General features: G+C 38.4%; 2 protein-coding genes across 4 annotated transcripts in view; one reads left to right on the forward strand and one right to left on the reverse strand.

The window, feature by feature from the left end:
* The window catches only part of LOC116700279 (tRNA selenocysteine 1-associated protein 1-like), a 7,200-nt gene extending 2,570 nt beyond the window's left edge, over window positions 1-4,630 (forward strand). Inside the window, exons 4-9 of one of the 2 annotated variants that reach the window (XM_032533329.1) lie at window positions 230-282; window positions 1,161-1,289; window positions 1,771-1,887; window positions 2,355-2,646; window positions 3,115-3,160; window positions 3,928-4,630. In XM_032533329.1, coding sequence (XP_032389220.1) covers window positions 230-282; window positions 1,161-1,289; window positions 1,771-1,887; window positions 2,355-2,646; window positions 3,115-3,160; window positions 3,928-4,064 — 774 coding nt within the window. In that variant the 3' untranslated portion in view covers window positions 4,065-4,630. The remainder of the gene's footprint in view (window positions 1-229; window positions 283-1,160; window positions 1,290-1,770; window positions 1,888-2,354; window positions 2,647-3,114; window positions 3,161-3,927) is intronic. The other variant, XM_032533331.1, reaches the window with a different exon arrangement.
* Window positions 4,631-5,573: 943 nt separating this feature from the next.
* Window positions 5,574-19,390, reverse strand: LOC116700281 (fat storage-inducing transmembrane protein 1). Of its 2 annotated transcripts, none has more exons than XM_032533333.1 (2): window positions 19,207-19,390; window positions 5,574-6,901 (listed from the first exon to the last, which is right to left on the reverse strand). In XM_032533333.1, exons 1-2 carry the CDS (start codon window positions 19,239-19,241, stop codon window positions 6,223-6,225), a joined length of 714 nt encoding a protein of 237 aa, XP_032389224.1. In that variant the 5' UTR covers window positions 19,242-19,390; the 3' UTR covers window positions 5,574-6,222. The 2 variants fall into 2 exon arrangements, with proteins under 2 accessions (XP_032389224.1, XP_032389223.1); XM_032533332.1 differs by lacking the exon at window positions 19,207-19,390 and adding an exon at window positions 13,082-14,277.
* Between the last annotated feature and the right edge of the window lie 1,587 nt (window positions 19,391-20,977).

Raw genomic sequence — 20,977 nt, forward strand, 5'->3', positions numbered from 1 at the left:
CAGGCTGCTTGTACATGAATGTACTTTGTTTGAAGCTGGTGAATAGAGTCTCTGGTAGGAACTAACTGAGGAATGGGCTAAAGGCTGGTCTGGGTGGTGGAGGTATGTAAACCTAAATAACAACCATAATAACTCCACTCTTTATTTTTTCAGCAATATCAGTGCTATACTACACGTCTTTGGTGTTTGAGCCCGGCTTAGTGTATGTGTTCTCTCTCTCCCTGTGCAGCCTCGGAAGTTCAAGCTAAACTATGCCACCTACGGCAAGCGGCCAGAGGCGGGGTAAGATACGGTGCACACGGAGCTTTTGCATGTTACTGTTTGAGTCTCAATGTAAATTTATATACATAATAATAATAATATAACACTAAATACATTTTAAAACTACTTCCAATAATGGACCATTAGAGATCTGCAGAGGAAGATGGAAAATAAAAAACAATAACATCTCTTGTCTGATCTTTTTTTTAATGAGTCCGACGATGTTGTAGGAGTGCAATGCTAAACTGGTGGAGTTTTCTTTTAACACCACGTTGTTGCGGCAGGATTCCACCATAATTGGATTCAGGGTAATATATACAGTTGTCATTGCCAATGCTAGAAGACATATTTGCTATCCCTCACTATAAAAAAAAGTAGTAACAAAATATCTTCATAGAAATTATGACACTGCGATGATGTCATATAGTTTTTGCTCATATGAGTTTTGAAAGTGAACATTTTGGCTACATCTTTAGAACAACAGGAAATTAAAAGCATAGGACATGTTTTGAGAAAACCGGACCATTATTCTCTCACCCAAAGCCAGACAAATCCTCTACATCTCAATTAAGTCTCTGCTTCCAGTTTAAAGGAATGCTGAGCGGATGGTTGTCAGTGGGCTCAATCAGCAGTTCTTCTCACATTTTAAAAAAAGGTCATGAACTGCTGCAAGTTAATGTGATAGTACACAACTGCACGCTGTTAATGTTAGTTATACTATTAAAGAAATTAGGCAATTTTCTGCACTCATGAGAAAGGCTCTTATTTGTCTGGTCCGAGGAAAACCGTAAACCTAGTCACATATTTCCACAAACCCAGCTATCTCTTTTGAATGCTTGACAGTGGGATTGTTGTATAAAGAGTAAGAACACGTGATCAAAATCCTTTGCTTCTCTCAGGCCGGAGTACTCAGTGTTTGTGGGCGACTTGGCCTCCGAGGTGGACGACTTCCAACTGCACCAAGTTTTCAAGAAGTACCCTTCCTGCAAGGGGGCCAAAGTAGTCACTGACCAGTACGGATACTCCAGGTACGTCAGCGCATAGAGGTGGAACAGACGCAGCTTCAGAAATATTACCAGGATTCAGTTTGACATCAGATGATTTCTTAAACTACACATTATTTCCTTCATGTGTTGTATACAATTCTGGTTTTAATATTAGTGTAAGAAATCTACAATAATAGAAAAAATTGTTTTCTGTTTTTTTTTGTGGTGTAATTTTATGCTATGGACGTTGACCACCAGTGCATCTTCATCTATTTTCGAAAAAAAGGGTGAAGAAATGTTTCCTTGCCGTCTTATGCTAAAACTATTGTTTTCCCCATATAGGCTAAGCAAGAGCAACTCACAATTCAAGTGATGCTACCTCATGTTAAAAGTAAAACAACAAGTTTCAGTTCTACCATAATAATACCCATTATATTCTGTTTCTCATTATAAGTGGCCATAATGCCACGTATGGAGTGTGTGTTGGTGTGGAGAGGAGGTGTAACTGTCGTTTCACCTGCAGAGGTTACGGCTTTGTCAAGTTTGGGGAGGAGGGCGAGCAGAACAAGGCGATCGAGGAGTGCCAGGGTACGATGCTGGGGGGGAAGCCGCTCCGACTCAGCGTGGCTGTGGCAAAGAGGTAAGACACTGACCAGGAAACCTCTTCTCCCAAGATTTAATGCACCGCATCGTAAAAACAAGTGACACCGAGATTATCAACGGAACAGTTGCAGTGCCGTGATTCTTTGATTGTTGTTCAGGACTACGTTCACACGTGGGCGGCTAGTTTCATAAATGGACATTTCAATGGACTGACAGCTGTCAGTTTTCAGAAGTGTTCATTCACACGTACCATGTGTATATGCCGTCAATGCCGCAGTATAACAATATGCTTAAGCCCATGTTAGCCAATCAGAAGCCTGAGAATGGCAACAACTGCAACGGATCTCTTCCTCTCTCTCCCCTTCCTCGGCTGCCATAACCTCCGGTGGTCTCCGTGTACGTGCTGACGGGCTGCACCGCCGCTCTCTGTTGATTCGATCTGGAATCAAAGAACTGAACTTATTCAAATGTCAATGCAACTTTGTCGTATTCCTTCTGTTGCAGCCAGAAGATGAGCAACTACCACGGGGGCCAGGGCCAGAATTACCATAGCAACTACAACCAATCCCAGTCCAGCTACTACAGCAACCAGGGAAGCGGAGGTCAGGGAGGCTACTACGCTCAGTGGGGCGCCTATGACCAGTACAGTGGCTACAACACCGGCTACAACACCGGCTACAACACTGGCTACAACTACAACTATGCGCCCTACGGGTACCCCCCACCCGGTCACATGATGCCACCACCTCCAATGGGGGTACCGCCCATGTCCACCGACGTCTCCGGAGCTGTGGAGGTGAGGGAAATGCCTTGACACTGGAGCCTCACGTGGTTCCCTGAAAACTAGGGTTGGGTACCTTTCACATTATTCTTGGTACCAGTACCTGAAATTTGGTTCTGGTCCCCAACGGTACCTTTTTTTTGGTACTTTCCCTCCGTAATTACAAAAAAATTATTTCAGTTGTAAAAATAATTCCAAACCTTTTTATCCTATTTACTTAGAACACACTGTTTTTTTATTTACAATATTTTACACTCACAAAATAACCCCCCTCTCCACCTGCCAACATGCAGAGAGGACAGATAATTTAAGATGTAATTCAGTTATTTCTACTCTGAAAACTGACAATGAATGCAACACTATAAGTCAGTGTTTACTACAACCTTTGTGTCTTTCTTTGCTTAGATATATTATCTGGTTGGTCTTGTGGCATGATTAGCAGTGTTTTTCTTTCGTGTGATAAATGTTGAATGTGTTTCCCAGCAGGGCCACGAGGAGGCTGGGGATAACGAGGAGGATAATTCAGAAGGTAAAGGCCCATTTTTATCATTTAAAAACTGCTCTTTTTTTGTGTTTTCCACTATAATCACACAAGATATGCTGTCAGCCCTTTAGCAAAGTGGTCCTCAAACCTTTATATAATAATGTACCTCCTTAAAATGTGTATTCATCCAAGTACCACCCTGGCCAGAACAAACATTTGGAGCAAAAGCAACACCTAGCTATCTAAAGAGGCACAATACATTTTTGACTGAACAATATTGGAACTGAAAAACACTCAAATGCTACCTTTTATATGCTCAGAATCACTTAATGCATTCAGTATTATAGTATATAATTATTTTAAGAATTATGAACGACTGGAATCTTTTAATTAACATTTTTAAAATCTCATGTACCCCTCTGCAGTACCCCTAAGGGTACATGTACCCCCATTTGAGAACCACTGCTTCAGTAGACACATTCTTGTGCTGCCAGTTTAGATGCTTTATGTTTAGACGACCTTTAAGTCAGACATTTCTGTATGTATCAAAACTGGTTATGTTTATTACATATCTAATGGTACTAAGTGGTCAACAGTTGATGTGAGGTCTTTAGACATAGGAGCCTCACAGAGAGGACCTGATTAATCCACAACTATCTCGTCAGCCAACGAGGTGTCAAGTGTTCTACAGTATCGGCGGAGTTATTGCTTTGACTTTAGCCTGTGCCCTTTGTTTGCATGCACAGAGGAGCGTATACTGTGAATGAGCATGTGCTATAAATGAGGAAGTCATTTCTCGTGATATTTTACAGAGCCCATACCTGAATGTGACGTGGAGCAGTGGAACAAAGATTTTATGCAGCGCAGCGAGGAGCTCTACGACGCCATGATGAACTGTCACTGGGAACCCCTGGACTCTGTGAACTCCCCCATCCCCTCCCTCTCCTGATGAATCTCCTTCTTCTGGTCCCTCTGCAAACCTTAAATATTTCATTTTTCATGAACTGTTTTTATTTTTTTTGTTTACTTCCCTTCTACCATGATCGAACACCACCTTAAAAAGGCCAGTTCAGTTCACTGTCTCAGTACTAACCTAAGCCTGACTGAAGGCTGAGAGTGCGTACATGTACACGTTCCTCTTCAAATAATCAAAGTACACACACACCTATTCACTTGATTTTAATGTTTACCATGTTGGTAATATCCAAGAAGTTGTTCAATAATCAGATGTTACTGTGTAGTGCATACTATTTTGTATGACCTCAATAAACCAGAGCTAAAAGCTTTAGGATGAAGTGCAGAAGAAGTCTTCTCTGCTGTTGACTGGCACGCAGTAGCTGTAGCATTAGGAACCGAATGTCCCGTGTCCGTATCTCACCATATAACATCACGGAGGAACAAACTCCATTGGTTGTTACTTTTTGTCGATCCACCAGCAAAAGGTAACTTCGCTCATTGGATGTGGCCCTGACTTTTCACGGACAGAAAGAAGAGATTTGTCTTCTGAAGACAAAAGATCAAACTATGCCTTAATTGTCATTTGTCGTGTACCTCCTCTTAGTCTGATGGTCATTAGAATTATTTTGTATATACAGGATATCAGTCTTTTTTGTCTTCATTTTTTTAATGGGAAGACATTTTCTTCCGTTTTAATTTTTTTTTTTTCTGATCGATTTTTTTCACAGTATGGAAAGATGACGTTGGGTTTCCCAAACAGTAATCAATCACACATGTAATTTATTACTGTTTTCCAGACTAGACGCTTGATGTCTGTGTTAAATAAAGAAAGGTACAACCGCCAAATGCTTGTGAGCGCTGTGAAACCTTTATGGTTTTGTGAGGTCGACAGCGTATTTTCTGTATCAAATGTCGAGGCAGCATTCATTCTCTGCTGTTTGGTTGCTGATGCTTTGTATATATTTTCTTTGTGGAGATGTTTTATCAGTAAAACTAATTTAGGAGGAAAATGGTGTCTTTTGTCTTCTTTCTTTACAGGGCAGGGGAGACAAAATTACAAAGATGTTTTTAGTTTCTCTCCAAGCTTTAACTATGACTCAAGAAGAAGAAGGGACAGCAGTGTGTCTGAATAAAAGAGAAAAAGTGTAAACAAACTGAACCAATGTCTTTCAATTCAATAACGATTTATCTCAAGACACTTTACAGATAGAGTAGGTCTAGACCACACTATAATTTACAAAGACCCAGTAATTATGTCAAGAGCAAGCATTTGGTGTGAGAGTAGTGAGAACAAACGTTCTTTTAGGGAGACACCCCAGTGGTGAGGAAAACTTCCTTCTCTTCTTCGGACAGACCCAGGTTTTTCGTAGGCGGTGTCTGGCGGGGCCGGTTGGGGGTGGGATGATCAGTGGCAATAACAGCCATAAAGATAATGGAACTATGACTAGAAATAGTAGTTGAGTAGTTCTTGGCACTGCAGGGCGTCCTTCTCTGTTCAGGTATTTTCAGACGGTTTTTATCAAATGTTTTACTCATGCAAAATAAAACCCTGATAGAGAAACACATGGAGGATGTCTGTAAGACCTGCTAATAGTCCATCTGTTAAATGGCTTTAATGAGTTGAGTCTTTCATTACACAAGCAAGTTTTTTTTTTTTTTATGTGTTTAATTGATTTAGTTGATAAGTAGCATGTCACATATCCATCAAAACATTTCTACTTGGTTCTTTTTTCTGCCATTGCAAAACAAGCTGTGGTTCAGTAAAGTTTTGGTTTCTCCAGCATTTTCAGCCTGTACCTACATTTTAACATATCATGAATTCCTGTCTTGTGGTGACTCGTCATTTTCTGTGACTTCCTGTTGTGAAGTTGCGGGAAACAAGCCTTTGGATAAATACAGCATGTGTTTGATGCATTGGCATACAATGATGCAAGCATGTGTGACCGTATAGAGATGTACAGATAAATATTTTAAAGTCCACTTCGTACATGTGTTTTTCCAACAATATCCAACAAGATTTCTTGGTTTGCTGTTCAAAAAAAACAAAAAAGACACAATAGACATGTCATCTTAGTCTTCTCCAAACAACCACCTAGAGTTTAGGATTAAATTAATCTTTGCATCAGTGTTAAAATCTGTCGGTTTTTCAGTTAGTTGCAGTGATCATGACTCAGGTGTGCGTCCTCTTCTTCAGCACTGCTGGTCTTGGTGTTGAGCAGTCCTAGTCCAGGTCTCCCGGGGCAGTACCAGCTGGGCCCCATGCGATACCAGCCCTGGTACAGTCCCCTCCAGCTCAGACAGCCCAGAGCGCCCCCTAGCAGCTGAGTGGGGAACTGAGGGAAGTAAGCTAAGAGACAGAGCAGCAGAAAGAGCCAGAGCCAGAGCAGGAGAACACAGAAGAGGAAGAGGATCCTCAGAGGGGCACCTGAGATCCCACCCAGACTCAGATAAGGGCCAAACACGGCTGTTTCCTCAGCCAACAGCAGGCAGCAGAGACAGAGGAGGAAGACATCTTCTGAAACTTCATACCCCCTCCACAGCATCCCAGCTTTGAGGCACTCAGATTTACTCTCCCCTTCTCGCAACACTAGCATAGGCTGCCCATTGGTGACCTCTGGGCTGCTGAGTAAAGGTTCATAGCAGCTTCCGGTGGTGTTCTCCAGAAGGTCCAAGAGTTTACAGAAACCAAGCCACAATCCACCAGCCACCCCGAGCCGGGAGAGGTGACGGACGGAGAGAGAGAGGGAGCGACGGATGGAGAAGGAGAGGAGGAAGACGAAGGAGCCAACAAAGATGCAGGTCCAGCCCCAACCCGAGCGCAAGAAAATCCTGAAAGAAGGAGAGATGTGAACAGTTTTAGTTAAGTGAGGGATTGGAGGATGCAGTAAGGGATGAGAGGAAATTAGATCAATTAGATGTTGGCGTGTTAATGAAGTGTAGCACAGTAAACATCTGGACTCACTTCCACATCAACTGTTATCTTCGCTTTTGGTGGCTTCTAGTCAGCCTTCCATGTATTTCACACTGTGCTACCGGGCCAGATTTCATGTTTAGATCAGGAGATCTAACAGATTTTGTCGTCCTGATTGATTGTCCAAACTGTGATTTTACTATGTTGGTCTATTCTGCACATATGACATTCATTGCTGCTTTTCTTATCCAAATTGAGCGTCAAAAGACAAAGGGTGTCCTTATGCTGTGCAGATTGTAAAGCCCTTTGAGCAAAATGGAAATGGAAACATAATTCTTGAAATGTTTCAATTCTTAAGTATAGACAACACAAAAGCCTTTGGAATGATGCTGGAGAAGGAAGCAGAATAGTGGTCTTTGGATGGAGACCAGCTGTCTTCCACCATAGTCTCAGGTGTTTAATGATGTGCGATTTATTTGTACAAATAAATACTGAGGCGTAAAAATACTCAACATAGCAGCATGACAGTACAAGGCCAGGAATCAACGTAATAATACATGAATGTACTTGTTTTGCTACCAGGTCTTCATTTGGTCAGTCTCATGTTGTACAACCTTGTTTCCTAGTTCCTACTTGAACTTTTTTTTTTACTATAACATGTTTACATGCTTTAACGTTCAAAACGCATACTGTCTCTGATGTGTAAATAGGCAACTGCTAAGAAGTTCACCAACACAATACATGCATGCTGTGTTTACAGTGCCATAACAGTGTACTATGCAGATGAGTACATTGTGTAGACTATGTATACTATATTGTTTGTAGTATGAGTATGTGTGTCATAGTATAGCATGTTGAAAAAAGTAATAAAATCCATATTCTGGGCGCCCGGATAGATCAGTTGGTAGAACGGGCGCCTGTATGTGGAGGTTTGCTCCTCGACACAGCGGGACCGGGTTCCACTCTGACCTGGGGCCCTTTACTGCATGGGATTCCCTTCCTTTCATGTTTTCATCTGTCTTGTAAAAATATAAGGGCCTAAAAAGCCTACAAAATAATCTAAAAAAAAATATATATATATATATAAGTCAAAAAAGTCATAGTATAGTATGTCGAAAAAAGTGATTAAAAAGTCATAGTATAGTATGTCGATAAAAAGTGATAAAAAGGTTATAGTCTTCCAATCATAAACTTATCAACTTAAGCTATCTGACCTAACACAAAGTTTAAGTTTTCGTAAAAAAGTCATAGTATAGTGTGTCGAAAAAAGTGATTAAAACGTCATTGTATAGTGTGTTGAAAAAAGGAAAAATAGTTATAGTATAGTATGTCGAAAAAAGTGATTAAAAAGTCTTAGTATAGTATGTCGATAAAAAGTTATAGTCTTCCAATCATAAACTTATCACCCTAAACAATCTGACCTGACATAAAGATTAAGTTTTTGTGAAAGAAGTTATAGTATAGTATGTTGAAAAAAGTGATAAGAGGTTTTTCTATAGTAAGTCAAAAAATGGAAAATTGTTATTATATAGCATGTCAAAATAAATCATAGCATGTCAAAAAAGTGATGAAAAGTCATAGTATAGCATGTAAAAAAATGGTAAGTTATTGTATAGTATGTCAAAACGTGAAAATAGTCATAGTATAGCATGTCGAAATAAGTCCTACTATAGTCTAGAGGCTGAGTTCTTTCTACACCTTTGCTGCACGTCATTCCCCCTCTCTCTTTTAAAGTGTAGTAGGTCAACAAAGAATCATGAAAAAGTAATAATATAGTATGACAATAAAAAGTCAAAAAAGTCATAGTATAGCATGTCGAAAAAGGTTATAGTCTTCCAATCATAAACTTATCAACTTAAGCTATCTGACCTAACAAAGTTTAAGTTTTCGTAAAAAAGTCATAGTACAGTATGTCGAAAAAAGTGATTAAAAAGTCATAGTATAGTGTGTCGAAAAAAGTGAAAATAGTCATTGTATAGTATGTCATAGTGTATGTCATAGAAGCTCAGTCATTTTCGCACCTTTGCTGCACGTCATGCCCCCTCTTGCTTTCACTTTCAAAGTTTAGTATGTTGATAAAAAGTCTTAGTATAGCATGTCGAAAAAAGTGAAAAAAAGTTATAGTCTTCCAATCATAAACTTATGACCCCAAACAATCTTACCTGACATAAAGTTTGAGTTTTCGTGAAAGAAGTTATAGTATGGTATGTTAAAAAACAGGGATAAGAGGTTATTCTATAGTAAGTCAAAAAATGGAAAATAGTCATTGTCAAAATAAATCATAGTACAGTATAACATGTCAAAAAGTGATGAAAGTCATATCATTGCATGTCGAAAAACGTGGGGAAAGAGTTGTAGTATAGAATGTCAAAAAGTGCATTTATTCCCTCTAATTTATCTCAGCTATCTGACCTCACACAATAGTTATGTTTCAGTATATTTGTCTTTTTCTTTTAGACCTCCAAGCTTAGTGAAAAACAGAGTTCTGAACACTCATAAGTTGGCTCAGAAATTTGGCAAAATTGTCTCTTTCACTTTCAGTATATTGGCCCTCAAAACTTCCTGAAACAAGATTTGAACTCTCATAGTATAATATGTCAAAAACAACAGATTGGGATAGAATGTGACAGGTACAAACAATTTATCTACATCTATTCCTGTAAAGGAAGTCTTGCATCTGCACCCTAGAAGATTTGAACAGTCAACCATGTGTTTCCCAATCATATACTTATCTCACTAAGCCAACTGACCAGTGACACAAAGTTAGTACCTAATTTTGGCATATGTCTCATAGTATAATACGTTGATAAAAGTAATAATTAAGTCATAGTATAGCATGTCAAAAAAGTAATAAAAGGTTATAGCATACTATGTCAAAAAAAGTGATAAAAGGTTATAGTATACTATGTCAAAAAAGTTGTAGTATAGTCAGGGGCGGATTTAGTCATTTTGAGGCCTAAGGCAAACACAGGCATTGGGCCCTCCACAACCCTTGTTCTCACCCTTTTCAGTCCTTCTTTTTTTCATTGTATAGGAGCCAAAACCTGCTTATCTTTTCTCCATTCTTCATTTGCATGTAATAGTTACTGCTTGTAAATCTGCGCCCCTCTTGATTTCTTGGAAAAAACTCTGTCCCTGACTTGTTGTGGTCCCCTCTGCCCTATTGAGCAGCGCTCTCTGTCTGACAGCTGTTTTGGCCAGAGTGCTGGATCATCTTCAGTCATAACACATTGATTAGGGTGCCTGCTACTCACGGGGTCTAGTTGCTGCAGTGGGTAGCTCCTCTTCATCAGTGTTAGCTTTGCTAGCGCAAGCACCGGCTTCTTGCTGCTCTTTACTAACGTTAATGTTAGTGTTGTCAGTAGCCGTCTTGAAAAATGTTGTTACCTTTGGAAGTTTTGCTAAAAACGTTCAGCTTTCTTCCCGCTTTCTTCCTTTAATCAGAACCACTTCTGTAGCTTCGCTTCATTTTTCAACCGTCCGTAGCCTCCAGCTTACAGCCTGCTGAGCTGTCTGTTTACAAACACACGCAGACATGCAGTAGGATAATGGAATAGTCCAATGTAGTGGGGACTGGGGGGGGGTTCTCATCATGAATTAAACAATCGGATGACACTTAGAAAAGTTAGAGTAGATATAGCATGTCAAAAAAGTGATAAAAAATTATATCATAGCATGTCAAGAAAAAGAGAAGAATTCTAATATAATGTCAAAAAGTATATTTATTTCTTCTGATCATTCTCAGCTATCTGACCTCACACAAAAGTTAAGTATTTGGAATAGTTATCTCTTTCTATCAGTGTATTAGCCCTCAAGACCTCGTGAAACACAGTTCTGAACACTCAGCCTTCTGCTTTCCAATCCTTCTCTTATCACTCGGAGCTATCTGACATGAGAGAATTACTGATAAATTTGGCAAATTTGTCTCTTTCACTTAGTATATTGGCCCTCAAAACTTCCTGAAAGAAGATTTGAACTCTCATAGTATAATATGTCAAAAAAGTGCATTTGTCTCTCAAAAACAACAGATTGGGATAGAATGTGACAGGAACAAAACATGTATCTACATCTATTCATATTCTTCATTCCTGTAAAACAGGTCTTGCATTTAATTGCACCCTAGAGGATTGGAACAATTAACCATGAGTCTTCCAAGCGTACACTTATCTCACTAAGCCAACTAACTAACTAACTAAACAGAAACACAAATTTATGTTTTGAGCATATTTGTCTCTTTCGCTCATTGTTGTGGACCTCAAAACTTCCTAAAACATATAGGATTATCACATAATAGGTTGGTCTTATTTTATATAGTATAGTATGTCACAAGTCACATAGCACGTAAAAACAAAGAGTGGTAATATAGTGTCTCAATAAGTGCATTTATCTCTCCAAAACAACAGGTTGTGATGGAGAGTTACAAGAGCAAAACATTTCTCTACCGGTATTCTTCATTTCTGAAAAATAGTTCTTGAACTGGTTGCACACAAGAGGATCTGAACTCTGAACCTTTTGTCTTGCAATCAATGTCTTATCACTATAAGCTATCTGGCTTACACCAAGACAAGGCAAATGTGTCTTTTTTACTTAGTATATTCAAAAACTCCTGAAACCAGATTTGAACACTCAAATAATCTGTCTTCCAATTATAAACGGATCACCCTAAGCTATCTGAACTAACACAAAGCTTATGTTTTTGTAAAAAATCATAATAATGTAGGTCAAAAAAGTTGTCGTGTAGCATGTTGAAAATAGTCATAGTATAGTACTGTCTAAAAAAGGGTTCAAAAGTCATAGTATGTTAAAAAATTATAAAAAAAAGTCATAGAGTATGTCGAAAAAAGTGGTATTATTGTAAGGCAATAAGGGATAAAAAGTTATAGTATATGCAAGTATGTCAAAAAAGTGATAGAAAAGTCAATGTATTACGTAAAAAAAGTTACCAGAAATCATAGTATAGTATGTTCAAAAAGTGATAAAAAGTCATAGTATAGAATGTCAAAAAAAATGTATAAAAAGTCATAGTAAAGCATTTAAAAACTGATAAAACATTCATAGTATAGTATGCTGAAAAAAATTATAAAAAGTCATAGTATAGTATGTAGAAAAAAGTGATACTGTAAGTAAAAAAAAAAGTGATAAGAAAGTCATAGGAAAGCATGTTGAAAAAAGTCATCGTATAGTATTTAGAAAAAAAGAGAAAGTCACAGTATAGTATGTAAAAAAAAGTGATTAAAAAAACTATAGAAGTTATAGTAACCTAAAGTTGAAAAAAGTGATAAAATAAGTCAGTAAAAAAAGTGAAAAAGTCATACAACAGAAATCATAATAGCCTATGTAATAAGTCGAAAAAAGTGATTAAAAAGTCATACTATAGCATGTCGAAAAAAGTGACGAAGAAGAAGAAGTAGTATGTAAAAAAAAAAGAAAAAAAGAAAGGGGTAAATTGGTCATAGTATTGTAAGGCAATATGTGATAAAAAGTCATATTATAGTATAGTATGTCAAAAAAGTGATAAAAAAGTCACAGTATCATAAGCTGAAAAAAGGGATAATAAAAGTCGGTGAATTATGTTGAAAAAAAGTCACAGTATAGTATACTGAAAACAGTCATAGAATTATACAATATTATCTGTTTTGTGCAAGAATGCCGGCTTAAATTATAATGTGCAATACTCTGCTGCTATTTATTTATTATTACTGTTGACCTTTACAATTCCTAATTATGTAAATACCGTATCATAAAATTCCTTTAACTATGTAAATACCGTACATATCCACACTCCTTATATTTCTTTTATTTCTATTTCTACTCTGATATTTATATGCTTCTTGCAACTGTAACACAGAATTTCCCTTCGGGGATCAATAAAGTATTTTTGATTCTGATAGTATGTCAAAAAAGTAGCATTTCCAGGTAAAAGAAGCCTGAATAGGATTTGGAAGGAAGATATCAAAACGGTGATATCCACTTCAGAGTGCCAGAAGTATTTATTTTTAACAGTGTGCAGGCCTGCTGCATTGCCAGTAACTCAGTGGCAACACAATGTCTGATGTAAGAACACAACTGAGTAGAAAGTAAACAGGAAGCAGCCTCACCTGTATAGGAAGTGGCTTCTCTTGGCAAAGATGCTGTGCTGGGAGACCCAGAGGCTCAGTGCAGGGCCGAACATCACCATTACTGAAAGCAACAGGTGGAAGTGCTGCCGGAACACAGTGTTACCCAGGAACCGGGCCGCCAGGTCCGTCAGGACCACCAGCACTGTGTTGAGGAACATCTGGACCCGGAACCAAATCTCTGACCAGACTTAATATTTCTCTATAAAATAGACTGCTGTTGGCTCTGAATGCCACAACGTGTTTGTGTAGAATATCCACCTCGGACCAATGAGCATGCAATGTTTCATGTGATCAGGTGTTATTTGGTCTAGAATGCACTTAACACACTTATAGATGCTGTGGATTACCTCTGTTGTATATCTGAACAATTTAGCATCTTAAGTAGTCTAAAGTCTGGATGGAATCAATCAATCTGTACAAACTATAAATATTTATTTTTAAGTTTCAGAGTGGGTCCATCTGTGCATTAATGGAAGACTAATCCAGATCCCGAAATCCAAAGATGCTGGCTGTGTAGTAAAAATAGTTGAAGTCCACTGGTGTTAGCTGCTAGTGTTCGGCATCCATGCATAGAGTCTCCTGTGCAACATGAATGGGATGACAGCTGGCCCCTAGCCTTCCACAGACTGCAAATGTTCACACTGTGAAATCCAACCATGAAATTCTTCAATCCAGTGGGCACTCCTTCTCCTAACTCAGCACAGTATAATGTATCTGCTAGTAGCTTCAGTGTACAGTAGTTTAGCTATAGCTAAACAACGCAACCAGACATGACTGTTGCTCTGCTGGTTTTTCTTACAGCTGTAGAAAGGTGAGTTGAGCTTCAGTCTTCCCTGACCTTGTACAGCAGTCTTTCCCATGTGTCTCCTTCCTGTTTTCCCGTGTTTGTTGCGGAGTGATTGTCACAGGACACCTCTGGATCCCTTCTGCAGAAAGGAAATTGCCTCCACCGTGTTTCACTCAGCTATGGCCACCTCTGCACTACCTTGAGAGACACCCAATGGTTGTGGGTTGAGAATAACTCTCCTGTTGGAACTAACTGTGGCTTCTCTGCTCTTCTCTGTCACTCAAACCCACCCTCTCCAACACACAGAGTATGTTCTCGCCTTTCATAGGCCTCTTGGGCCTTGAAGGTGTCACCTTGCTCCTACTGAGATGACTAAAGGGTACATAGAGGTTGAACCAATGGCATGGGTTCCTTGGTGCTAATGTGGATCTCACAAGGTTTCTGACCAATGTAGTAGTCCTGATTGCCAGCAGAGTCAGAGGCTGAGAGTAAGCAGAGCAGCGCTAACAGAAGCAGTGTTGCAGAAAAGTTATTAGTTACAGAAAATGATTTATCAATGATGTAAAATTAGATGCAATGAGTCAAATGAAGTGTGTGTTCAAGTGTATTAATAGCAATAACCTTTGTACTGTATCTGGGCTGAGACTCAGCTGTTGCAGCAGTCTGTCTCTGTCAATCAGGGACCCGGTCTACATTTACTGTCCTCTCTCTCAGCCCTCTCCCACCCACTTTCATTAAAGGGCAAGTCTACCAAAGTCGCTCCGGCACATAGACCCCCATATAGAAAATGTAACTTGTAATTTTAACACTTGGTTTTTGTTCAGATTAAAAACAATATATACAAGATATAAACATGTTAATTTTCCAAAGGTGCTAGGCAGATAACTGTCCTCTGTTCAGAGCCAGGCCTGATGTTTCCTCTGGTTTTGTGCTAAACTAAGCTAACCAGCTGCTAGCAGTGTGTCTTTTCTAACATTGTCTAACTTTTCCTTAAATATAGTGAAGAATTGCAGCTGCTGTTTATTTTGGCTCTAAGACATAATCAAAGTTTTTTTTGTGTATGGAATCACGTATTCACACCAGTTCACTGTGTGTGACAGGCGTGGCTGGATACCCTGCTCAGTGGCCCTGGGAGGGGCAATGAACACTTTGGGTAATCCAGCCCTGCTCACAGGTTCAATTTCTTTCAAACAATAGTTTCAAATCCACTGGCAAGATGAGAACAAGCAAAATCTGTGATCCATCCTTAATTTCTGCAATCAAAATAGGAATTTGCCAAATGTATCCAGTTTGTTTTGTTGTTGCATTATCTTTTGTGATTTACACGTGTTGCTGTGGTGTTATTGTATTCTATTTTCTTTCGGAAACCCCATTCTCATGATAAACTCTGAATTCCTCTCCTACGTACTTCCTCTCAATTTTCTTTTCCCTACAGTACATCATCTGTGTTTGACAAGACAAAAAAAATAATAATGTATACACACTTACAGTTGAAAGGAAGGGGGTAATGGAGTGCTAACTTGAAATGTTTTATGTACAGTATGTTCAAAATGTTTACTGTATATGCTTAATACAACAGAATGCAGAACAGAAAAGTGGTTTGGAGTGATTTATTGAAAGCCATTGTTTCATTGAAAACATGCTTTATTAGTTATTGAAACATGCATGTTGAAAGGAGGCATGTTTAATGTTGCTACACCTGAGTTAATGGCTAAAGTTTAGGTAGCTTGTTTTGTGGACCCTTTCCCAGTCTTGGAAAAGAGGGATGTGGTATTTTAGATCGAGCACTCTGTGTTCGACTATGTTGCACTGTCCATGTTGCTACTGGTATTCTGTGTGTGCTTACTGTTCCTGTGTGAGATGTCAAAGTGCAAGGAAAGACGTGCTTGTACCGCAGCCTGGCCTTTGTGTGTATGATTAAATACGATAGCAGTCTAACCCACAAACAGACATACTAAAGTAGTATACATTACAAAGAGCTAGAACACGGTATATTCTTGGCTTTTCTCTAGTGATGGCCAAATGAAGCTTCGTGAACCAGTGTCTTTATTTTCTGAGCTAAATTGTTAAAGGAATTCACTATCTTCCTTCAACCCTTTGAAGAGAGAGCCCCTCTAGTGGGCTCAGAAAAATGAGAAAAGGGTTCACGATGAGTTTTGTTGGTGGCCATGATGTTGTGAGCCTCTTCCCCACGGGGTTCGGGAAGAGTTTGATTTTCCAGCTCACTTGTCAATTTAGAGTGGCCATACTCTGTACAAATAAAATGTACAATAGTCTGGTAAGACAAGGCTAACTAAGACATAGATCAACATGAGTGTAATTCAACATGAGGCAGGTTCCTCTCTTTTGGTGCACTATTCCTTTCCTTTATTTTTTTTAAACTAATGTCCCTTGCTGTACGTTGTTACTAAAAATGTCTGACCTGTCCATCTGTCAGTTTCTGTTTTGAACCTGCCGTTGCTCCAGAAATAAAGTTTGACCTGGTTTTGAAGTGTTAAATGTCTCCCTACTCTCTTTTCAACTGTGCGCAGAACGGTTGAACAGTCTTAAGTTACAGACAGCATTTGATCAACTAGCCATTTGTTACATCACCTCAAAGTCATCTAAATGCAGAGAGGACATTGTTTTTTGTTTGTTGGAGGACACAAAAGAGCTTATTTATTGCACCAATCCATAATTAACAATCAGTTAGTTTAACAAGTTGGAGTACTTCCGGATCTTATGGCCATTTTTTTTTTTAGGAATGGTGATCATATTACAGGAAACCACACTTCTTACTTACAATGGACTTCTAATGAATGTTCTTGTACTGCTATAAGTGATCATCAGATGTTTAAGATGTCTGTCTGTATATTTGTCCCCACTGACTCACTCTGTCTGCGGTCAAACTTCACATACAAAAACTATAAATAACATTGTTCCCACAGACAAATAGAAACACTTCTGTAAGGCAATGTAACCTAATACAGTAGCCCTGCAATAGATCTCACTAATGTGAAGGTAATCAGCTTCAGATTTTGTTATACAGTGTCAGGGAAATGTTTAAAATGTAGAATCATTGAGAGTATAAGTGTTGCAACCTCTACAAGTCATGGCCAACTGCTCAAACTGAAGTGGGTCTGATAGATCACTCACATGCTTCAGAACCTCAAGTGAGACAAGACAAGTAACATGTAAGTCTGGCAAAGGTCTAAAAACATTCAAAACTTGTATTTCAATCCAGCACCTGCTGTCAGTCACCACAAATACTTTTATGAGGTGGGTGACTCCCAGTCTCCCACTATTTAGATTTGGTACAACACAAAGATTGTAAGGCTACATCTACACTAATACATATTGGTTTTAAAACCAACCTAACTTTCGCTACTGTTACACATCACTTTCACACTACTGCTGTGTTTCCGAGCCCCTAAGAAAGGAGACATTTGGAAACACTGCTACCACCGCGTAAATTTGAAAACTTGCTTTGTAGTCTGGACGAGAACAAACATCAGTCAGTTGTACTTGGTTTTGTAAGCTTACATAGCTTTCAGTAAAAGTTCCACCTTGTTGTTGGTCCAAGCAAATAAATCCCTGGTCTTGCTTTTTTTTTTCTGTATTTCCAACTTCTACATCCATGATTTTCAACTGCAGAGTAACATCAGAAAATTTGCTTCCTGTTTACACCTACACGCCTTGTGTAGGCAAATGGTTATGTGATATGCATTGGCAGACTGTTAACATGGATTGAGATTAGTTCTGCTCATTGAGCTAAAAATCTTGTATGGACGGAGATGTTTTTTGTCTCAAAACATGGTTTAAAAGTGACAGCATAGTAATGCAGATGTAGCCCAAGGCTACAGGTTGGCATGGTGAGCAGAGTGACTCTTACCTCATCACGGAGCAGAACATACACGGACCTTTCTCTTTTGAATCTGACCTCCCTGTGGAAGGTACAGTAATGTTGTGTAGGGAAACCTACACAACATTACTGTACCTTCAACAACAACATTAATGTAACTTAGTGTAGAGTTCCATAATTCACTATACAAATAACTATTTAGTTTGCTGTCACAATGCAGTACATGTCATCCAGTGGGTTTTGATATGAGGACTAAACACAATGATGAAATAAGGTGGGTCTAATACTGATGAAACTTTAGTGCAACAGCACCTCCAAGAGCAATACAGTCCAGCAACTAAACTGTCGCACCGCCTACTGCAGTTACTTTTCTGTTGCTGACATCTATAGGAAGTAGAAAGAAGTTCCATATAAAACACAAAATCACCAAGTTAGACATGACACACGGATAAATACCAGATCTATACCTGCTGTGATTGATACACACATATTACAACCTTTCAAAATGTGATAGAAAACCCAAGTAGAAAGAAAGATGCTGAGTATATTTCAAGCCAAGATGCAATGAGTGTTCAATGAACAAAGGCTTGAGTACTGTCGCTCTGATTATGTCAGAATTATGCTCAGGCACATTGGAAGTAATACATCTATAAATCCACTCAGTGACTTCAGATCACAGCGCATTCAGTCTAAACAGGAAATGAAAGGCATGTAAGTTTCTTCCTCGTGAATCCTATTTGAAAGCATACTGCCACCATGTGGATCAACTGGGACATTACAACATAGTCCAACACAAAGGAGAGATGGCTCAGTCGGATCAGTTTCACTATGAACATCTGCAGGATTTTGTGACATCACAAATAGTTTTATCATTGTTTATTTTGGAAGCCAATTGAGGTTGAGTATGAAACTTACATAACTTACTCCACATAATAGATTTTTCATTTAAGTAGAATACATCTTGTAACCAGTAGTTAAACACTTGAAAAGAACAAGATTTCCATATACATATCCTTTTCAATGAGGGCGATTTATGTATTTTTAATAGTTTTTAATAGGGAACAAAAACAGGTTGGCATAAAAAAAAAAACACTTTAAAGAAACATATAGTTGATTTCTTCTAACAACATTAGAAGATAACAGTAACAATAACCAATTTTATAGTCTTTTGCCTAGTTGGCCCAGCTGGCATCCTAATCATTGTAACGGTCAAAACTTGTTTAATTTTCATCTGTTTGATAAATTTGAAACAGTCCATTCACTCTAGCTCCCTCTCCCTGCTGTCTCACAAACAACTCTTGTAGACCCTAAAATAATCACAGCACTTGATTAACCATTCAAATAAAAGTGCTAATATTTTAGGTCCACTGTGTAAATTGCATCTTTCTCAGTACCCTTCAACTATTGTTTCATTTTTAAATGTATTTGTGATATCAGTTAATTAAAGGAGAAGGTAGTACCACATACAGTACTCACCCCTCCCTGTGCTGCTCCTCCCAGTGCAGATCCATTAAAGGGCCTGGTGTCTGTGTGGCGCGCAGGAATCCAGAGTGGCTGTCAGCTGTAGGATCACACCTCTAATCCTGCACTGACTGAAAATAAAAACAGCTGACTGCGTGATCTGTTCTTCCCTGTCTTGCTGCTGAAAATGTTCCAATGTAGAGAGCCAAAAGGATGGACATGCTGTACATGATGCATTTTGTTCATTCCTACCAAAAGACAAAAATATGTCTTAATGTTTTATGTTTTATTGACATGATTCAGTTTTAATTACTTAGTTAGGCTACTTACTGCACTTACAAAATCTGTGCTGAAAAGTATTAGGTCACTTATATACATCACAGTTATACCCCTTGCAAAATAAAATAAATTTATCCTTGGATTGGCATAGCAAACCAATGGTTCCCGGGGGACACCGCTTTAACTAAAAGCTGTAATATTTTTAACAATATTAACATTTACAAATATTCAGTATCATAACATTATAAAACATTTAATGTCTGAAATAGACTGGCTAATTCATGACTGAGACAATAAACAGAAATAACACTTTAGTTCAAGCTCTTTGTCTAGCCATGGTCTTATTTTGTCTCCATGACTGCAACTTCTGAGCATGGTTCAATTCAGTTCTAGTTAAAGTGAGCTCTTATCTCCCCTGCTGCTATCAGGCTGAAAATGCCACTGATAGTGTAGACAGTAAACAGGCTCAAACACACTTTGTGTGGTTTGTCATGCAGCGGAAGGCAGTGGGGTCAGGCAATTGGATCAAACAAAAGGTTTATTAATATCCATCCCACTCAGAGGATTATTCAACTGCACACATGCTTAATACCAAAATGATGAGAGAACAATGACAAACTTTCAACAACTTTCTATAGATAGAGAACTCACAGTCTAGGAGTGGACTGGGACTTTACTTTTATTTTAACTAACACAAGTTGGTTTAATGTATAATACATGCAACAATGTTCAGTTAAAAAGAAGCAGCAATAATTGTAATCCTTCTTCCTGCCACTGTTCTTTAGAATTTAATTTGTTATTTCCTGGGAGCACAGAAGTGTCCATACTGAGCAGGACCTCTTTCTTTCATTTAGTGTAAATTATTTGGACAAAAACAGTGAATCCACAGCTTCTATTAAAGACTATGCATATACAACTTTATGATGTAGATTGTCAAAAGTAGAAAGAAAGATGGATGTTTAGGCTTTTGACTTGAATGGCTTGATGCCCTGCCAAAGTGTAAAGATTAAAAATGCTGCTTTTAAAGAGTATGCTACAAAATAACTCTTCATTTTTCTATGATAACAAATCTTCTTTGAACCAACAGCCAATCAAACAGCCCGTGCAGAGTTGCGGCTGCCATAACCAATGGGATGCATTGAGCTTTTGCAAACCACTGCAATGTCTGCACCTAGTTGATTGTACGGCATGGTGTACGGCTTAGTTTAGCTGGCTGCCAGTTTTTTTAAACTGCGGTCGCTATAAAAAAAGGTAAAATAGCATGGTAAACCATGTTGAATGTCTTGGAACAATCTAAAAAATATACATATTGCAAACTCATTATTATCCAAAGCTGTATATATTCTATCAGTAAGTTTCTAAAAGTGCCATATAAATTGGATGTTTTTATGGAAACCATACTGATGATCATAGTAAATATTGTGTGTGTCTAGGTGTTACAGAATTCTTTTATGAACAACTTTTTTTTTAATCTTTGAAAAACAAGGATTTAGGATCACCTGTTTTA

This window comes from Etheostoma spectabile, chromosome 13, assembly GCF_008692095.1.
Source record: "Etheostoma spectabile isolate EspeVRDwgs_2016 chromosome 13, UIUC_Espe_1.0, whole genome shotgun sequence".
Classification (NCBI taxonomy): domain Eukaryota; kingdom Metazoa; phylum Chordata; class Actinopteri; order Perciformes; family Percidae; genus Etheostoma; species Etheostoma spectabile.